The following is a 21,024-nucleotide window of genomic DNA, read 5'->3' on the forward strand; positions in this document are numbered from 1 at the left end:
CTGGTGTTGGAGGACCTGGAATCACTCAAATTCTGAATCTATTTATAATGAACCTCTCGTGACCTGTTTCCCTAGACTCAATGGCCTCAGAGGAGGTTTCCAATTTTAAGTCTAGGATTCCACCACTTATTCCAATAACCTTCAACTCCAAACTAGTTGTTCTCTATTGTCTGTCATTGTCTATACCTTTCAAGGTTTTTATTTGTGAGATCAGTCACACCTCCCCATTCACATAACTCAGGACTTTGGGAAATTACAAAAGGTCCACAACAGACAGATTGAGGTAATCAGAAACATAACATTTTACACAATAACAACAATACTGTTACCTTCCCTATGTTGCCCACAAAAACTCATCCAGCCTTTGTTTAAACATTTTCAGTGATGGCTACCTACCTCATCTCATTCCATTTTGGGACAGTTCTAATATTAGGAAAAACAATAGTCAATAGGCACTGAGGGCCCAATTCCAAATCTACTAGCAGAGGTCCATCTCTCTTTAGAGGTTCCAAGTTTCAGTCTCTAACAACAGCTTGAAGGAGAATCCCTCTCCACTCAAAAGGTGGTCAAAGTGAAGAAAAGAGAGTCAAATTTATGTCTTAGCCATATGTAACAAGAGGTTTAAATGTAATGAATCTGCTTCCTCTACAAGTCAAGACAGTCAGATAACAGAGCTTACAAGGGCTGGATGAGATGGTTCCTGTGTGTCACCACTAAAGCAAATTAATCACCCATTAATAAGTGGGAGAGAAAGTACCTTCCTCAGTCTTGATTCCTACAGCAGGTAATACACCTCTATTTTAGAGAAATTGAAAGCTTGAGAATTCTATGACACAAACACATTCTCTTCGTTCCTGTCTGTTTCTACAAATGTGTGCAACAGACAGACCAAAAATAACAAAAGATTCCACAAGAGTGAAACATGCAAAAAAAAAAAAAAGGCTATTCAGCTACAGACCTCGAAAGAGTTTCTGGGCAATGTGCAAAGGGTTTCCAAAACGAAAGTTTTCCCCACTGAACAGGGCTAGGATAAGCTGATTTTGCTGCTCGTTGTTATCTTCAGGGAAGTGAGGCAGGAATTGCTGGAGGTGCTCACGCTGAGAATCACTCAGCACATCCTGCCACGTTGAGAGGCTAACTACATCAAAGAATATCTCAGGCTGGAAGAGAAAAAGAATGGGGGGGTGGGAGGGAGTCAGCAACAGGAACATCAGTTTTATTTTTAGAATTCCAAGATTTTTGCTCAAATGTACATTCTCAGAATTGAACAGCGTACCCAAAGACAATGTTTTCTATTCAGCAAATGGCAAAGGCATGACAGAAAGAAACCTGGCTGACAATAAGAGAAAAACTAGGGAAAGGAAATGGAGTATTTATTCAACACCATTCAAGCAAAACAAAACCAAAAAAGATTTATCAAATATTTCATTAGCAATACACTGTTCTAGGTATACAGTGAATACAAAGATATCTAAGAAAAAGTCCTTACAGTGAATACAAAGATATCTAAGAAAAAGTCCTTGCTTTCGTAACACATAAAACCTAGCTGCAAGATAAGACACAAACAAATAGCTATAATTCAAGACAAGTGACAAGGGTCATAAAAGACCTAAAAAGAGGGTTCAGAGAAGGAAGACTTAGTGGCTGAGCAGATTAAGGTATGTGATATTAAATAATGCTATCATCTTTTAAGTTGGACCTGAAAAGATGAAAATTTTGACAAAAGGAGGGAAAGAAGAGAAGCAATGAGAAATTTAAAAGGGTATATTTAAGATCCTGCAAGCAGTTCAGTCTGGTTAAAACACAGGGAGCAGTGGAAGACTGGAAAGAATGACTGGGGCCAGTCCAAAGAAGGCCTTGAATAACAGGTTAAGGAGCCAAGGCTTTATTAAGTAGGAGGTAAAGACCCACTGAAAACTTTCAAGCACAGAAATGACAGAATCAGAGCTATGCTTTATGAATATGAATGAAGTAAAACAATTTATTAAGCCTTATTAGGGATAAAGCAGTGCCAAGACTGGGGATACAAAAAGAAAGACTATATAGTCCGTGCTTTCAAAGAATGACATTCCAACAGGGGAAACTACAAATATAGGTGGTTTTGGCTATAAGTCAGATGGGAAGAACCAGTAGTTCTTGGATACAAAAGCAAAACAGATGGTAATACAGCATCTTAATGTCATTTTCATTAATAAAATCATATGTGTTTCAAATGTGGAACCATCTGAAAGTGCCATGCACTTTGGGTAGTAACTTTCAATTCTGAACCTTCAATAGCTGCTGAGAAGGGGGACACTGAAGCATCTTCAGAAGTAATTGATAGATAGCATCTCCTCTGAATGATGCCTGTGGGGGCCTTGCTAAAAGTAGGGTTGGTGGCTTAAGGGAGAGGTGAGTGAGAAGAGAAGCAACAACTATTCCTAGGCCTCTTGGGTTTACTGACCTGTCATCAATGTTGGTGGTAGGAGGGATAACAGAGACTGTCCTACCTACCAAGGATGTTCTCACTGACAACATCTAGGGGGGCTGGGTTGGAGACAGAACCAGAGGGTCTGACAGGTACTACAGTTCTTGGGTATCTGAGTCCTGGCCTGTTGAGAAGCAGCATTAGTTGAGCTGTTGGCAATGATCAGAACTTCACTGAATATGCTACCTCCTGTCTCTCAGAATGTGTTGCTGCTTCAACTAGATTGGTTTGTCTACACCATCAGTGGCAAGTGGGTCATGTTCATGGTAAGGTAAAGGTCCCTTAACCACAAGGTTTGCTCCACTGGATAATAGCTGCTAGGTCAGACTGGAAGCAGTATGAAAGAAGGGAATTATAAGAGTGATAATAAAGGTGGAGAGATCAATTAGGAGGCCACTGCAAGAGTTGAAACAAAAGATGATAAGCACCCAAAACATCTTGAAAGTGACAGAGAGAATGGAAAATAAGTGAATATGAAAAACATATTTTAGACATAAAATAAAAAGGATTTGCTAAATGGATATGGGCGTGAGGGGGAAGGGATCAAAGGTGCACCCAAAGACCATTCTTGGCAGTGCTCTGAATTGATCCCATCTTACAGAAAGCAATTTGGAACTATACTCCAAGTCACCAAACTGTGCGTATTCTTTGTCCCAGCAATTTCACTAATAGGTATTTAGCCCAAAGAGATGAAAGAAAGGGGAAAAGACTCATATGTACAAAAATATTCAGAGTAGCATGTTTTTTGTAGCAAAGAAATGGAAACATAAAAGGTACCCATCAACTGGAAAATGACTGAACAAATTATAGTATAAGTATGTAATAGAATGTTATTACACTGTAAGAAGGGATGGATTCAAAGACCTAGGAACTTTTATATAAACAATTTAGAGTGAACAAGACCAAGTGAACAATTTATATGACTACAACATTGAAAAGAAAAACAATTTTGAAAGATTTAAAACTCTGGTCAGGGCAACAACCAGCCATGGTTCCAGAACATAAGAAAATATGCTTCCCTCCTCTTAGAGGAAATATAATATACTAAAATGTATAATATATATTAATATAAATATATTAAATGGGGTAGAATGAGATAAATATTTTCATATATGACCAATATGCAGATGTGTTTTGTTTGACTATATTAAGTTGTTAAAATAGAAGATTACTCTTTTTTGGGGAGGAGGAAAGAAAAAAGGGAAAAGATTGAGTAGGGATAAGGAGTATCCTTAATTAATTCTTAATTGTCAGGATACCAAAAAAAGGGGAAAAAAGAGTTATCAAGGAAGCATTTAAAGAAAATAAAAAGAAGTTAGAAGGAAGTTTAAAGGGCAACACAAACAACCAAGACAGCTTTAAAAGTAACATACTGAATCTAGTACAAACTTTTAAAAAAAGTTGTCCATAACGAGATTCACATTTTTAAATGCAATCTTCTTTTTATTTTTTTTTGTAAATGTTCATGTTTGTTGGTCTTTAAGAGTACAGAATAACAAAAAACAAAAATATATATACATTTTTAAAACAATGCCTACAAAGTTTCTAGCCTAACAGATGAGGAGTAATGCCAAAAAAAGGAAATCAGAAAGAGAAATGCTGTTTTGAAGGTAAAGATGATGACTTCTATTTTGGGCATGTTCAGTCTGAGGTGTCAGTGGAAGGAAAAGTGGAAATGCAAAATTACAGCTCAAGAGAAAGGTCTAGGCTAAAGATAAAGATTCAGAAGTTAACAAACAGAAGTGACAATTGAAGCCATTAGATATGATGACCAGGCGAAAAAATACAAAGAGAAAGAAGGATAAAAGGACAAAACTGTTAATATGACTAAAATTCAGGGGTAAGAAGAAGAAGAGTGAGGATAGGCAGAAGAGCATGTTGTCACAGAAACCAAGGAAGCAGAAAGTCTCAAAAAGTGTAATCAACAGTGTCAAATGCTAAAGCAAGGTCAAGGAGGGTGAAAACTGAAAAAGAGCACTGGATTTAGTGATAAATTTAGTGATAAGCTCACCAGTGATCTTCCAAAGAACAGTTTTGATAAAGTAGCAGTTAAATTTTTAAAGGTTAAAAAGTGAGTATGCTACAAAGAAGTAGAAACAGTGAGCAAAGACTTTACTTATGAAAAGCATGTGAAAGCAGGACAGAAAGAAGACAGTGGTTAGATGGAGCTAATAGATTTTTTTTTTTTAAATACAGGGAAGATCTGAGCATATTTGTAGACAGAAGAAAATGAACCATTAGGAAGGGAGAGGCCACATATGACCTTCTAAAAGGTCCTTGGATGCGACCTTTTGACCAAGTCCAAGTTTTATAGAACAAATCCTTTCATTAAGGAGATTTGTTCTGTGAACTCCGGATTTAGTAAAAGGGCTGCACTTGAGGGTCTAGAAGACCACAAGTAGCCTCTAAGCTGCAGGTTTCCCACTCCTTCCTTTGTGACAAGAGCAAAGGAAGACAGGATTAGTAAAGATACACAGAGACACTTGAACATGCGAATAGAACAGAGAGACTATAAACTTTCCAGACAAGATTACTTACATCTTCCAAGAGGTCCTCTGGAAGGCTAACCCTGGTCCCTCCTAGCATGCAATCTTCCATAATTCGAGTACCATGGCCGTCTCCACATGGCCCCAGGTCCAAAGGATCCGTAAGCATATGATCCAGAGCATCCATCGTTTACTTTCCACAAGTACACTAAACAAAAGCATTTAATAATAACAAGGGTTAAATGACCTATCAGTAATCTTAGTTGGCTCAAAAGCTTCTCTAAATATTTAGGCTTAGAAACAGTTAAGTTCAATATGACCATTTATATGCTAAACTTCCTTCACTTTTCTGTGGCATTTACTTAATTTTAGTTTAGTTTCCCAATGTTATTGATTCTCTAATCACAATCATTTCCTCCATAGCCTAGTGGGTCTTTTGTTTCTGATTATTCCTTCAACAACAGGGGGATACTGAGGTACAGTAGAAAGTGTTGGGTTTGGACTTGGAGGTCTTAAGTTCAAATCCCAGGTCTACCACTTACTACCAGTGAAACTTTGGACAAGTAAATCTGAGCCTCAGTTTCCTCAGTTATGAAAATGAGGAGGGTGGTGAAACAGATGGTCTAAAGGATCCAGGTGTAAATCAATGATCTGACCTCATCTGGACATTAGTCAATAGCTTCAATTTCACAAAAGATGGAAATTCCCTACAGGTCCTTTGAAATGCCTTATGCTTGGGAAAGCCTAAATAATGCTTCAGGTTCAAGACCTTCTAAAGTTGACAAATTCTAATATTAAGAAATGCTATAATGAGAAGGAGCCAAGTACCATAGCATGTCCCTTTTAAGTTGATTTGGTTGGAATTATCTAAAAAGAGAAGCAAAATGTCAATGAAGTCAGACAAGGTGATACAGTCATGGAATTCTAAACTTCACTAAATTCAGTGTGACCTAGGATAAATGTCTCTTTGGGAGCCAATTTGAATGAGAAAAAGATCATTCTTACTAGGAGCAAGATTTAAGCAAGCTTAAGTAAATAAAGCATGTCTTCAGCACTATCAACTGGCTCTAACTACCTCTCTATGATTAGGATATATTCTTATTCTCCTTGGATTTGTCAATACTGTTTAAAAGAATATGTATGGCAAGATGGATAAAGGGAGGTTGTTAACAGAAATAGGGAAGTCAAAAGAATCAGTTTTTGGAAAAAGATAAGTTCAGGATGACATCCAGTCATTAATCTATGCCATGTGGATCCCATTGTTTAACCAACTATGAATACATTTCATTATATTACTGCTCAGCTAACATTTTCCCACTTTGTCCACAAGGATCTCATGAGAGGTGATCAAATGCCTTGCTGAAATCTAAGTAATATATCCACAGCATTTTTCTTATAAACAATAAAATATTATCTATGAGCTATTACTATTAGTTTTCCCCATTTGTCAATTTAGTAGGGAAATGAACAAAAATTGGATCTGTGGTTTTACTGGTACAGAGAATTCTCAGGTAAGAAAACTTACCCTCTACTAATGCAGATCAGCACCTTCTCTCTGCAAGTTAGGGACTAAGGGAGCTGTCTAGAGCCATAAAAGATTAAGTGACTTGCCAAAGTCACACAGACAATATGTGTTATAGAGACAGGACTTAAACCCAGGTCTTCCTAGTTAAACCTATCAAAAAAAAAAAAAAAAAAAAGAAAATGAAGTTAATCTGTCACAACTTGTTCTAAGTTCTGGTTCCAAGTAATTGATCATTATTTTTCTAAGTCTTAAAAACAATTTTTAAAAATTCATTCTGGAATGCTGCAAGAGATAGGTATGAATTTCATCAGCAGACATTTTATAGAATCCACTATTTCCTTTTCTGAAAATCAGGATATTTTATTCATCTTCAACATTAAAATCACACAATGCTAGAGCTGAAAGGTACTTTGAAGCTAACGCTCACTTTACAGATGAAGAAACTGAGACCAACAGAAGTTAAGTGAATTCTCCCAGGTCAAACACAGAAATACACAGCTATAATACAAATCTCCTGATTCCAAAGTCAGATCCCTTTACACTAAACTAATATAGCACTTTTATCATTCTCAAACAGTCCTTAAAGACTGCTGACAATTTTTTGGTGGAGTGATTGGTAACTGGTATCTCCCTCCCCTTGTTGACCTTGAAGAGCCCACAGAGTATCTCCCCAGGAAAAATCCTGAAACAGTGGGAGGAGCAGAAGGGGTAAACAATTTCTTAGCACATGAGGCTAGGAAAATCACTAAGGAGGGTCCCTCTTGCTGTGGCTGAAAGCGACCAGTGCCGAACTGGAGCTGTCCCAGACAGCCCCACCTCAGTAAACTGGGAGAAGATCCTGAGCCACAGGGAGGTGAAGCCTACAGCCACAAACACCAGGACCCCAGGTATGCCTCAGCACCCCAGGGGAATCGGGAAGACACGAGCATAGGTGACATCACCAAACGCTGACCTTGCCTATGCTCTAGCTCAGCAGAAACCTCCTGTTGCCAGACCACCACGCCCCCACACTTAACACAGCTAGCTCCAGGATAACTCTGGGGAAACCCAAAAAGACTTCACCTGGCCTCTGCTTTCCAACACCAGCCAGCTCAGCACCAGGTAAACTGTATTAGCTTCTAGCTGAAATAACCAGAGGCCACAACACACAAAGCCACAAGTTTTAGGCACAAGAACTGTGGGACAGAGCCCCCTGTACTCCAGACGCAGAGATCTACTTTAAAAGCCAGGAAAAGGGTAATCATCATGAATAAGAAGCAAAGCAGAAAAGAAAAGACCATAGAATCTTTCTATGGGGACAAGGACCAAAATACAAATACCAAAGAGGTCAACACTGAGACTGTATTCCCATCTGAGACTTCAGAAGGAAAAATGAACTGGTCTTAAGACCAAGGAACATTCTTGGAACAGCTCAAGAAGGATTTTAAAAGCCAAATTAGAGAAACAGAAGAAAAACTAATGATTTTAAAACTATGAAAAATGAAATCACAGAAGAATTTGAAAGGAAAATTAGACAAATGAAAAAGGAAGTACAAAACATAACTGGAGAAAATAACTTCTTACAAGGAACAATTGGACAGATGGAAAAGGATATGCAAAATTAACTGAAGAAAACGATTTGATAAAAATTAGAATCAGGCAAGTGGAAGCTAATGACTCTATGAGACATCAAGAATCAGTCAAACAGAATCTAAAGAATGAAAAGATAGAAGAAAATGTAAAATATCTAATTGGAAAAACAACTTACCTGGAAAATAGATCCAGGAGAGAAAAATCTAAGGATTATTGGTCTACCAGAAAGCCATGACGAATAAAAGTGCCTGGACAATATCTTCCAAGAAATCATCAAAGAATTGCCCAGAAGTCCTAGATCCAGAGGGCAAAATAATCATCAAAAGAATCTACTGTCCATCTCCTGGAATGGATCCCAAACTAAAAACACCAAGGAATATATCGTTGCCAAATTCCAGAACTATCAAGTGAAGGAGAAAATACTGCAGGCAGCCAGAAAGAAACAATTCAAATATAGAAGAGCTACAGTCAGAATCACACAGGACCTTACAGGTTCTACATTAAAAGATCAGAGAGATTGGAATACAATATTCTGTAAGGCAAAGGAGCTGGGACAACAACCAAGGATCAATTACCTAGCAAAGTTGAGCATAATATTTCAGGCAAGGAGATGGGCATTCAATGAAATAAGGGATTTCCAGATGCTGATGAAAAGGCCAGAGCTCAATAGAAAACTCGATCTTCAAATGCAGGTTTCAGAAGAGGCATAAAAAGGTAAACAGGAAAAAAAAAAAACAATAAAACTTGTTATTCAATAGGGGCAAACTGTTTACATCCCTATAAGGAAAGAGGATACTTGTTAATCTTGAGAATTGTATATTTATTATGATATATAAAAGGGATATACATAGATAGAGGGAGCAGTATAAAGTAAATGATGTCATGATAAAACTGTGATTTAAGAGTTCCAAAAGGATTGTAATAGGAGATGTGAAAAGGAGTCAGAAGAAGGTAAATTACATCACAGGAAGAGGCACAAAAATATATTACAGTAGAGGGTCAGAGAGGAGGGAGATGAGCATTGTTGGGAAGGGAGATGAGCATTGTTTGAGAGTTACTCTCATCTGATTAGGTTCAAGGAGGGAACAACAAACTCAGTTAAGTACAGAAATACAACTAGCTCTACAGGCAGTAGGAGGGGAAGGGAGAAAGAAAAGGGAGGGGAGGCTAAAAGGGAGGGAAGAAGAAGTAGTAAGGGGAAAGGGGATTAAAAGGGAGGGGGCTGAAAGAAGGGAGGGAAGACTGAGGGAGGCAGTGGTCAAAAATTAAAACTATTGTGGAGGAAAAGGAAGAACTAAAAGCATAAATGGGGGGAAAAGGAATTGGAGGGAAAGACACAAATCATAATCATAACTGTGAATGTGAATGGGATAAAATCTCCCATAAAATAGAAATGGATAGTAGAATGGATTAAAAACTATAATCCAACAATATGTTGTTTACAAGAAACACATTTGAAATGGGGGGCATACACACAGGGTAAAGGTAAAAGGTTGGACCAGAACATATAAAAAAAGCAGGGGTATCAATCCTAATCTCAAACCAAGCAAAAGCAGAAACAGATCTAATACAAAGAGATAAGAAAGGAAACTATATCCTGCTATAAGGCACCATAGACAACAAAGCAATTTCATTACTAAACATATATGCTCCAAGTGGTATAGCATCCAAATTCTTAGAGAAGAAGTTAAGGGAGTTACAGGAAGAAATAGAGAGCAAAACTATACCAGTGGGGGACCTCAACCTCCTCCTCTCTGAACCTGAAAAATCTAACCTCAAAATAAACAAGAAAAAAGTTAAGGAGGTGAATAAAACTCTGGATAAGGCAGAAATGATAGATCTCTGGAGAAAACTGAATGAGGATAGAAAGGAATATACCTTTTTCTCATAGAGTACATGGCACACATACAAAAACTGACCATGTACTAGGGCGTAAAAACCTCACAATCCAATGCAGAAAGGCAGAGACAGTCAATGCATCCTTCTCAAATCACAATGCAATAAAAATTCTATGTAAATCAAAGGTCATGAAAATATAAACCAAAAATTAGTTTTAAACTAAACAATCTAATCCTAAAGAATGAGTGAATTAAACAACAAATTATAGAAACAATAAACAACTTCATTCAAGAGAGTGACAATAATGAGACAACCTACCAAAACTTATGGGATGCTGCAAAAGCAGTTCTTAGGGGAAGTTTGATAGCTTTGAATTACTACATGAATAAAATAGAGAAAGAGGAAATCAATGAATTGGACATGCAGCTGAAAAAGCTAGAAAAAGAACAAACTCAAAATCCTCAAGTAAATATCTAATTATAAATACTGAAAAGCAGAGATTAATAAAACTGAAATTAAGAAAATTATTGAACTAATCAATAGAACTAAGAGTTTGTTTTATGAAAAAACCAATAAAATTGATAAACCTTTGGTCGATTTGATTTAAAAAAAAGAAGAAAACCGAATTACTAATATCAAAAATAAAAGGGGTGAATGCCCAAACGACTACAAAAATGTGCATACCCTTTGACCCAGCAATATCACTTCTAGGGCTGTATCCCCAAGAGATCAAAAAATGGGAAAGGGTCCCACATATACAAAAATATTTGTAACAGCTCTTTGTGGTGACCAAAAACTGGAAATCAAGGGGATGCCCATCAATTGGGGAATGGTTGAACAAGTTGTGGTATATGAACATAATGGAATACTATTGTGCTATGAGAAACAATGAACAGAAAGTCTTCAGAGAAGCCTGGACTGATGCTGAGTGAAAGGAGCAGAACACAGCAACAACCACAGTGTGCGAGGAACTTTTTTGGTACACTTAGTACTTCATTGCAATGCAAGGACTTAAAAATTTGCAAGGGACTTTTGAGGCAAAATGCCTTCCATATCCAGAGAAAGAACTATGGAAATGTGATCGCTGAATGAAGCAGACCATTTTCTTTTGTATTATGTTTTGTGGTTTCTCCCATTTCATTTTAATTCTTCTATGCAACATGCAATTAAAAGTATGTGTAGAATCCATATAAGATTATATTCTGTCTCAAGGAAGGAACAGGAAGGGAGGGGAAGGGAAAAGAAAAAAAATCTAAGATATGTGGAAGTGATTGTAGAACACTGAAATCAAATAAAATTTTTAAAAAAAGATTGCTGACAATTGACCCAACAATAATGTATGCTAAATTACTTTAGTATTTCATCTAGACCAAGAATTAAAAATCATATAAAACAGGTAGGTGCCCTCTCTTGGATAACAATAAATCTTACATTGTTTCTTCTTTTTGGCTTGTAGTTAATTCATTTTCTTGGATAAAAAAAGATGAACCATAATAGAAATAGTGTAATTCAGATTTCTTTTTCTATGTCAATACTTTACTGATTGCAACAAGAGCCTGTGTTTCTTTATTCAACTTCTTAATTTAAACATATCTTTAAAAGTCACTTTTCTTATCCGTGGTACTTTTTAAGAGACTTTAGCTTCCCTAATGCTAACCATATAAGTCTGTACCAATCCTTTACATTTATCTTTATGTGCCCCTCTTTCCATCTTCTAGACACATCTTTTTTGAAATTTGAGTTCATATTATTAACAAAGAAACCTTTAAACACATCTGCAGTGAGAAAATGACAATCACTCCTAGAGCTCCAGGAAATGTTTTCTACTTCCAGTAACATTACAGAAAATAAATACCAAAGACAGTGGTCCTATAAAGTATAATGTCCTACTCAACAAGAACTCTTTCATAACACTTTTTTGGGTGTCTACAACATTAATTATTTCTTACACTCAGGAAATAGAAAATAGCATAGAGTCAACTAGCAGCTAGCTAGATAAAGAAAAAACTTCCAATCAAGATTTCAGGGTTCTATTCAGTCTTTAAATTGCTCCTTGACCCTGAATGTATGTCTCTTCTTTATGGCAATTAATATTATTTCTACCCATGACACTTCAAAATATGTTTAAAAAGCACAGAAATTTCTCACCGTAATCTTATTAAACCACACAATCCACTAACACATAAAGGACTTGACAAGCAAATTACAGGCCAAGTCACCATTCTGCTCTTGGTTAATAAGAGCAATCAATCCATTTGATTATCATGATCATATAGATATAATATGCACCCACATTAGTGGACATGCACTTAAAACTGTTTCTCCAATAGTGGTATAGATTTTCAGTGACGCACTCATATGATTTCTTATAAGAATGCATTTTACAACACTGGAACACAGCAATTATAACTGGAATTATAGGGAGATTGATTTCATTACACTGGATTCATTAATATATTTTGTTCTGAACAATTTAGCTGTCTACACATTGATTATTAGAAGGCATTTTCCATTTCTTCAATTTTCAAATTATCTAGCAATATTGGATTAGGATTTATAAAATAAGAGCACTTTTTTCACTACACTCAGATAAAACAACTATCTTGAATAACTTTTCAGATTAATGTAAAATTACAAATTCATTCATTTCTACAATATGTTGTAAACTTGAAATCTCTATAGAAATGTGAGTTATTATTCACATTTACCAAATGCCTACTATTTACAGCACCCTATTCCGTAAGGAAACCTAGGCTGGCCCAGGACTGTTGGGCAGAGGACACATGGTGAGAGGCAGTATCTGGTAATGACCAGAACTGGGGAGTTAGGAAACCTGCATTTGGATTCATGGCTCCATCACTTACTCTGTGCCCTTAGGTAAGTGACAATCTCCAGGAGCCTCAGTTTCTTCACAGTAAGAGAAAGTTAATACTTACCCTATCTACCTCACTGCCTACTCCCCCCCCCCCATCAGAATGTGAGCAGGGGCTGTCTTACTCTTCTATTTGTATCAGTATGTCACAGTGATTCATTCATTCACATACTCACAGGAATTGTAACTAAGAAAGTCCTCTATAAATATATAGATAGCATAACATAAGTAGCATTTACACAGCTGCTTTACATCAGCCTGCTTATTGGTCTCTCTGACTCAAGTCCCTCCCCACTCCAAATTAATCCACTGAGCTGTCAAACAGATCTTACACAGATGTTACCATATTACCCCATACACACAAACTCCAGTAGCTCCCTATTACCTCCAAGACTGAATAATCACCTGTTTGGCTTTAAACTGCTTCATAACCTGGTCCCTTCCTACCTTTCCATTCTTCTCCCACTTCATTCCTCCTCTACATGTCTTTTTTTTTTTCAAATTTACTACTCCTCACACAAACATTCCATGTCCTTGAGTGTTTTCCTTGGCTCTACTCAATGCCTGGCACCTTCACCCTTCATCTTGGCCTGCTGGCTTTCTTCAAGTCTCAGTTCAAGCCCCACCTTCTGCAAAAATCCTTTCCCCATTCTCCTTAATTTTAGAATTGTCCCTCTGAGACTATACCAATTTATCCTGCATATATTTTGTTGGTATATAGTTAATAACTACTATCTATAGAGCTCTTTAAATTCTGCAAAGAGCTTTACAAATATTGTCATTTAATCCTCACAATAACTTTGGATCTTAGGTGCTAGTATTGTTTCCATTTTATAGTTGAGGAAACAAAGTGGCATGACCAAGGTCAGTGTCTAAGGCAAGGCTGAAACAAAGGTCTTCCTTTCTTGACTCGACTACCTGAGTTTCATCTCTAACAACTCTTTGGCATGTGGGGTTATCATTCCCATTTTACAGATGGGGAAACTTTAAAGTGATACAAAAAACGTGAGTCGATTACTGTTCATCCCTGAACACCAGTCAACACCGGCATACACGTGTGTGTACATACGGGCACCCATTCCGTATTACATGTCTGTACAAATACATGTGTGCATGCAGACACACGTCTAAATACAAATGCCATTCGGGAGTACGACGTTCAGGACACTAGCGCTGGAACACCTGGCGGAGGAGGGAAAGTGCCGGGCACACTGGGGGTGCTTAGCCAGGGAAGGACACGGCTGCTGCGCCCCCCGCGCGTCGGAGCGCCCAGGTTCTCTCTGTCTGCCTGTCTCAGGCTCTTCCCTTCTCTCTCCGGGGGAGCTTCACCTCCTCATCCGCGATACTGATCTGTCTTTCCCTTTGGGGACGTCTGCTTAACCCTGAATCCATGGCATCAGGCCAGTCACTGGCTGACCCAACACAAGAGAACAAGATGGAAACTGAAGAGATCCACAGGAGGAGCGGGCTGGAGGGTCAAGACCTGTGGAGCTCTGGTCCGCTCGGCTGGACACTGCCTCCTAACCTCCGCACACGCGGGCACGCACACAAACACATGCCCCCCGAGGAGGACCCCTTCCTCGCACCTCAGCCCAACTCGAGGCCTCCGGGCGGCCTCAGGCCCGGCTCTGCCCCGGTCCCACACTCGGGAGCGCGGGGCGGACCCCGAAGGCCCAGACAGCTCCGTGCCTGACCCTGACCTCAGCCCAGCCTGGGCCCTCCCCCCCAACGCCCACACCGACCCGCCAGCGCTCCCCGCCGGCCTCCGTGCCAGGAGCTCCCCCACCCCCCGGGCGCTCCCCTCCCCCAGCCCGGGTCCGCCCCAGTCACCCCCCGGACTCCCCACCCCCAGCCTCACCTAGGCGGCTGCCACAGCCCTGACCCCGGTTACACTTCCCAGGGCCGCAGCCGCCGGGTCTCGGACGTGCTCGCTCCCGTCAGCGTGACGTCCCCTTCGTGCGCGCTCCCGGGCCCGGAAGAGAGGGGCTGGGCGGGGCAGGGTGGGCGGGGCGAGGAGGGGAGGTTCTGCGGTGGGTCAAGGTTTGGTCGCGGTCTAATTCCTGCTCTCCACCCAGCCAGTCCTCGGGCGTGGCGACTCCGCCCCCGAGCCAGCCCCGCCCCCCCCCGAGCCAGCCCCGCCCCCGACACGGCCCCGCCCAAGTTTAAGGTGCCAGAGGCCTGGAGCCGGTTACCTCCCGGAGTGTCCAGTCCGCCTCTACTTGTGCACACGTGTCTCCCCGCCGGAGCGGCGCTTCTAGAGGGCAGCGGCTGGTTTTGCCCTTCCTTGCACCCCAGCCCTTAGCACAGCGCCGAGCACAGGGTTGGAAATGCCTTCGTTTGTGTCCGGGACCCTTGACCATCGGGTGAAGCCTTCAGACCCCTGTTCGGAATGTTTGTAAAGGCTTGAAATAAAAACATAGGGTTAAGGAGGCCGGTTATGGCCAAAATCATTTCAGCGACTTTCTTCAGTGTCGTGGACTGCAGCTGGAGAACCCCTGATCTAGAGCCACCGATTTTACAAGCGAGGACACAAGCTGAGAGGGGCCTGATTAGTCCAGCCTTCTACAGGATGAGGGAACTGAGGCAGAGAGGCGCGGACGACCACAGTTGAAGCCCGGGTCCTGCCTTGGCGCCGGGGCTCATGCTACCTGTACACGGCGCCTGGCAGGGAAGCACGTAATCAGTGCCTGACTTGACTGTACTCCGAGAGCTGGGCTATTTTGCCAGTTCCTGACTTTCCTACCACCTCCTCGCATCCCCACTCCCCTTAACCACCACCATCCCAGCTGTTAGAAGGAACATTAGCAAAGGCTAAGGGGAAACAAACACAGGCAAAGCAAAAAGAAAATGCTATGGAGTATTTTATTTGTATGTATTAGATCCATTCATTGTCTTTTCACTTGACTCCATCCTAATAGAGCCATAACTAGAGAAGGGGGGAGGGGGGAACAAATGCGTGGCTGCTTAGTGCTAACCCAGCCTCCTTCCCAAGTTCTTTAAGTTTATATTCCCAAACTGTTTCTAGGGCATCGTTTAATACAAAATTCCTGCATCCAGTCCCTACTGTAGACTTAATTTACAGCTAAGATCAGGAAAGACAAATCTTTTGGGCTTCATAGTCCAGCTGCATGACCCAGCAAAGCAGCAACCTCTTGAAGCCTCAGTTTTCCCATCTGTAAAATGGAGTTGATGCTTGTACAACCCACCTCAAAGCATATAAAGTGCTTAATAAACTGTAAATAAAATGTGATATATATATATATATATATATATGTGAGCTGGAGGGAAGACTACAAGGAAAACATAAGTAATATTAAAACATCAACTAAATATTTTAAAAAACAAATGCAAGAGAGTAGCTTACGATGTTTTAGGCACACTGGTACTTGTATTTTTTGAGGATAATGGTTTTGCTAGGGGTGAAGACGAGTGAAATAAGGATTCATATCTTTTGAACATATCTGTCTCCATCCAAATTAGTCACTGATCCCAAATCTTTATTGGGAATAGTACCTAATTTGGCAGAGGTGCCTAGATTCCACATAAGCCCAATCTTCCATTTCACTACAAATCTCCAAGTTCACAATCTTTGTCAGTAGTTTGGTAGTCCTTCGAATAGAAAATGTTTTGAGTTTCAGGGAAATTCCGTGGCAGATGGGTATTAGTCTGTGCTTGAGCAAATAACTCAAAAAATCTCAAATCCAATAGCCTTTTAAAAAAGGTATAGCAACTGTTCTATTGCAACTGATTCTAACTAAAAGCAGTTACTGCTCCACAAACACAAAAAGCATTTCGTTTATTAAAAAAAAAAATATTTATTAATTTTACACCTGCTGGATAGCACAAGACTATTAACACTATAACTCACCGAATGTACAATAAACATTCACGCTTAAATAACAGGACAGGGTTATTTTCAACCAGTAGGTCAGCTTTAGCATCTTGTGAAATGCCATTTAGCCCTAGATGTCTTAGCAGTTCTTGGAAGAAAGATCCTGTTAAGCAAAGAGCCTCTAGGTCCTTGGATGCATATGACAAGTACCTGGTATGGTCATCCCAGGCCTTAAAAATCACTCAAACAAGTTCTAACCCTAAGTTTTATGTGTCAGCAGTATTTTTTACATGATGAAAATGTTTATTCATGTGGGCACAAAATTAATTAAACAAAGAAAATAATCCAAAATCCCAATGGAACCTCCCTTTAAATTTTCACACTGCAGCTCCTACAGTGTCAAGGTTTGAAAGTGGCTACAATGTAAATCCTGGGTATAGAGTTTTCTGAACTGGGTCTCCTAGGTCTTTTTCTGTCTCCCATCTTCTCAAAATTAAGTCCACTGGAATGGACCAATAAGCAGAAGAGTTGGTCTTAAGGGAATGTTATTTGGTTTGATTGCCACCTGCACCACATGTTAATAATACACAAAATTGTTTGGAATTCCTTTGTGATTCCACAAAAGGATAAGCACCTCAGTAAAAGAAAGACAAGACCCTTTCCACATGTTTTCCTCCTTGCTTGAGTAATCTAAAACTTGAAGAAGAAAAAAACTGGCATAGAACGAACATACCATTCAGTGACGGTTTTCAATTTTAGCCAATGAAAATGTCTACTTTTTGTTTGGGGGTAGGGATGGGGAAGTGATGAAAAACAACACTCTGCTTGCAATAAAATTAGTAAGTGATCGGAAAGGTCAAACTTCAGTTATAGAACCTAAAATTGAATCTATAATAAGTCTGCAACCTTCAGATATGGTCTTGCTAGACAGCATAATCATGTGTTTGTGATCACTCAATTCGTGTGACTGTGCAAAACTGGCATTTACCCAATATTTCCATTTGAAAAGATTAATACTACACCTCTGATACCCTCAGAAACCTTAGACTTCCTATTTCTACAAATTTACCAAATCCTCAGCTTTCAGGAATAATTATATTGAGTAAGTATAAATCTACATTTTTGCAAGGTTATTTGAAAATATTTACCAAACTCTCTGTTATTCAGAAGGTTTCTGTGGCACCAAGTAATTTGACCTAAGCAAAGTAGTTGCTAAGTTTTCTAACAGTTTGTAGTGCCAGAGATACCCAAGAAGTCACAGGGAATTAACCAAATTGCAGCTTCATTTAGTTACCTCCATTTTAAGGTATAATTTCTCTGTTCTGTAAAGTAATATAGAATCTACTGAAGGATAATTATTCACAAAATCTGTCAGTAGTTGTGTCACAAAGGACTGCTAAGACATTCTGATTTCAGAAATAGATTTATACATACAATTCCTGGAATGACTTTTTAAAATAAAATCACCCTTCCCTATCAATATCATATTCTATTTAACCCCAAGTAAGACTCCTGAACAGGAGCAAATGCAAGAAAAACTGTCATCAAGACACAGGTTTTGTTTTTATTTTTCTTCCCATGTCAAAAATAACAGTTTAGTCTATATGCAAACATCAGGTGATCAAGTGTTTCCTGGTGATTACCTTAATGTATTTATTACTAGTGGTCCCCTGACATTTTTTACTTTTCCTGAGTCCAAAGTTGGTCATTCAATAAAAAGGTCCAAAAGAATTACAGTAAGTTGAAAGTGAAATGTGTAGGAAATTAGGACGGCCAACTTTCCCTCCAACCTTCACGAATGAATGTTCGTTTTAAGACAGCACTAAAAAGAATGAAAACGCGATGCATTTCTGTGAACGGCTAGTTGATTGTACAGCTGGAATGAGGAAAGAAAGAATCCATCCTTCACCAATGACCAGGAAATGGATCCTTATGGGCACTGAAAAGGCACTGAAATCACTTTAAAACCATCCAATAGTTTTTGACAATTCTGCCTTTATCTTTGCTCCCTTCCTGACACAACCATAACTGTAGAATGGAAGGCAAAGCACTTCTGTAGGGTTAAAGTACTACTACTGGACTTAATTTTTCCAGGAAACCCTTCCCGGCAATAAGACAAGTGTCCTGATGCTAGGTAGAAGAGAGGCTCTGTACCACCAGGGCAGACTATGATACCCAGTCAGCTAAGCTGGGATGATACAGGCTGACTGGAACACTGCCAACAAACTAAGGTTTTCCAAGGGGAAGTGAAAAAAGACAGTCAGGAGAATAATTAAAATGAGTTTCTTCAAGGCTCTACTGTCAAGTCTTTCTCTACTTCCACCAATCAGCCAGTGGTGTTCACCAATTGATCTTTGCTGCTTACTAGGTTCCCTTGTTTATAGCATGAAGAAGACTTGAAACCAGAAGGTAAAGCAGCTCTGACTTCTAACAAGTCTGCAAAATGCCCCTTGTTTTGTAGCATCAATGCTGGGAAGATTCAGGGCATGTTCCGCCAACAGCCATTAACATGGCAGGTTCTTTTCCTCCTTTGGTATGAATACAATAAATACGCTATTTAAGTACTTCCACAAAGGAAAAGTAAGGCTTGTAAAGTGTGCCAAAATCAACTCAGAAACAAGCCGAAGTTTCTGTATATTCTCCTGCTGCAAAACTCCTCTGCTCTGAACAGTTTCCCTGAAACGTTTGGCCTATTACATACGTGGCAGTATGTATATGGAGTCCTAAGAGTCAAATCCTTTTTTGTGATGACTGCAGCTATAAAGTCAACCTCCTAGCAAGAACTTCAAAACTCCTAGCTTTTAAACTCTGGAGTAAATAATAAATTAAAAAGAATTCCAAGTCTGAGATTTGCTAAGTGGTAGTCAGGAGACACGATGAGACTGCTTGATTCCAACTCCGGGGACAAAGGTTAAGTTTTAGTAATATGCACTTCACTGTTTCCATTCCCATTGGTGGTTGTGATGATATACTGGGTAGTTTGTGGTGGGTTAGTCGTTTGGCTCTCCAAGGCATCAGCATGTGTGGATGGCTGTGAAACGCCCACCTGGACTCCACTGGAGAGGGCCGAGGTTTGCTTTTCTTCTATTTCTGGCTGACCTTCTGATATCACAAAATGAGTCTGAAAAATTAAAGGAGAAAAAAGGAGGGTGAGATCTTGGAAAGAGCTAGAGTTTCGATGGAGGAAAAAAATACAAGAAGACACAGTGATAGGTCTGAGATCCTGAGACAGGGGACTGTTAATGCCACGGACATGCTGCTGTCGTTCTCTGTCCTTCATCCTTGAAGATGACCAATGACGTTAGGAGAGTAACGTCCTGAGATGCAAGTGAATTGGATTTAAGTGAGGAAGGACCCTGCATCATTAGCCTCACTCTCTCCTCCAGATATCACTAGAAAAAGCACTTACACATAGCATAAAATATAATGAAGGACTTCAGATATAGAAAGATGCATTACACTGTAATAATAACTGACACATCTACAGTGATTTCAGGTTTGCAAAGCACTTTACATAGATTATCTCATTTGATCCTCACCATAATCCCATTAGGTAGAACTAGTACAATTCCCATGTTATAGAAAAGGAAACTAAGGATTAGTGACTTAAGGTCATAGAACTAGTTAGGTGTTAGCAAAGGATGAAGTCTTCCTTCCTTCATTCCAAGTGTATAATCAACAAGTTAAACCTAGGGCTCTTAAGCCCTAGACCAGAACTTTCCCCATTAAATTACCATGGTTTTTATTAGCAATTATGAAAAGGTAAATAGATGCTTATCAATTCTGTGGGTGGCACAAAACTAGAGAGATAATAATATAATGAATTAAGAGGTACCAAGATGGAAAAATATCTGTGAAACTACCTGACAAAAAAAGTAATATGGCCCAGCTGTAGGTCACAATAAGCCAATAGAGAAAAAAAATAGGTGGTATATGCAGGCACAAATGACTCAGACTACAGTCAAATATAAGAAAATATGAGAATGAGAGGTCCTATCACAAGTGGCCAAAGTTGACCTTAAAGTCACTATCAATAGCAGCATTCACAGAGAGCAGGTCAAAGAATCCAGTCCAAATTCTACCCCTACCACCAAGTAGTGTAGTACATAGAGACCTGAAGTTAGCATCAAGAAGAAAAAAGCTCCAATCTGGCCTCAGATACTAACCATGTGACCCTGGACCACTACCTTAACTGATCTGTGCTAGCTTCCTTATTTTTAAAATGGGGGGAGGGAAGAGAAAGAGGGGTACAAGATGGATTTGATGGCTTCAAAGTTGCCTTCTAGCTCCAAATCCATACATCCTATGACCTAGGCTGGTAACCCCAGGCAAGTTTTACTTAACTTTGCAGTGCCCCAGTACACAAAGACAATAAATTCAAGAGAAAGTACCCATCTTCTTTTGTAAGAAATTCCTCAATAGGAGCCCTCT

At 39.5% G+C, this 21,024-nt stretch overlaps 2 protein-coding genes across 13 annotated transcripts in view; both read right to left on the minus strand.

Moving 5' to 3' along the window:
- NFRKB (nuclear factor related to kappaB binding protein) overlaps positions 1 to 14,855 on the minus strand; it is a 42,446-nt gene extending 27,591 nt beyond the window's left edge. For 7 of the 10 annotated variants that reach the window (XM_072611589.1, XM_072611586.1, XM_072611588.1 and 4 more), the window contains exons 1-4: positions 14,620 to 14,778; positions 6,479 to 6,628; positions 5,006 to 5,161; positions 959 to 1,160 (exon numbers count right to left, since the gene is read on the minus strand). In XM_072611589.1, the coding sequence (XP_072467690.1) occupies positions 959 to 1,160; positions 5,006 to 5,140 (337 nt within the window). In that variant the 5' untranslated portion in view covers positions 5,141 to 5,161; positions 6,479 to 6,628; positions 14,620 to 14,778. Of the gene's footprint in view, positions 1 to 958; positions 1,161 to 5,005; positions 5,162 to 6,478; positions 6,629 to 14,619 lie in introns of all 10 variants that reach the window. The other 3 variants (XM_072611583.1, XM_072611590.1, XM_072611591.1) reach the window with 3 other exon arrangements.
- Positions 14,856 to 15,609: 754 nt separating this feature from the next.
- PRDM10 (PR/SET domain 10) overlaps positions 15,610 to 21,024 on the minus strand; it is a 139,108-nt gene continuing 133,693 nt past the window's right edge. For all 3 annotated transcript variants that reach the window (XM_072611597.1, XM_072611596.1, XM_072611598.1), the window contains one exon: positions 15,610 to 19,714. In XM_072611597.1, the coding sequence (XP_072467698.1) occupies positions 19,505 to 19,714 (210 nt within the window). In that variant the 3' untranslated portion in view covers positions 15,610 to 19,504. The remainder of the gene's footprint in view (positions 19,715 to 21,024) is intronic.

This window comes from Notamacropus eugenii, chromosome 5 (genome assembly GCF_028372415.1).
Source record: "Notamacropus eugenii isolate mMacEug1 chromosome 5, mMacEug1.pri_v2, whole genome shotgun sequence".
Taxonomy (NCBI): Eukaryota; Metazoa; Chordata; class Mammalia; order Diprotodontia; family Macropodidae; genus Notamacropus; species Notamacropus eugenii.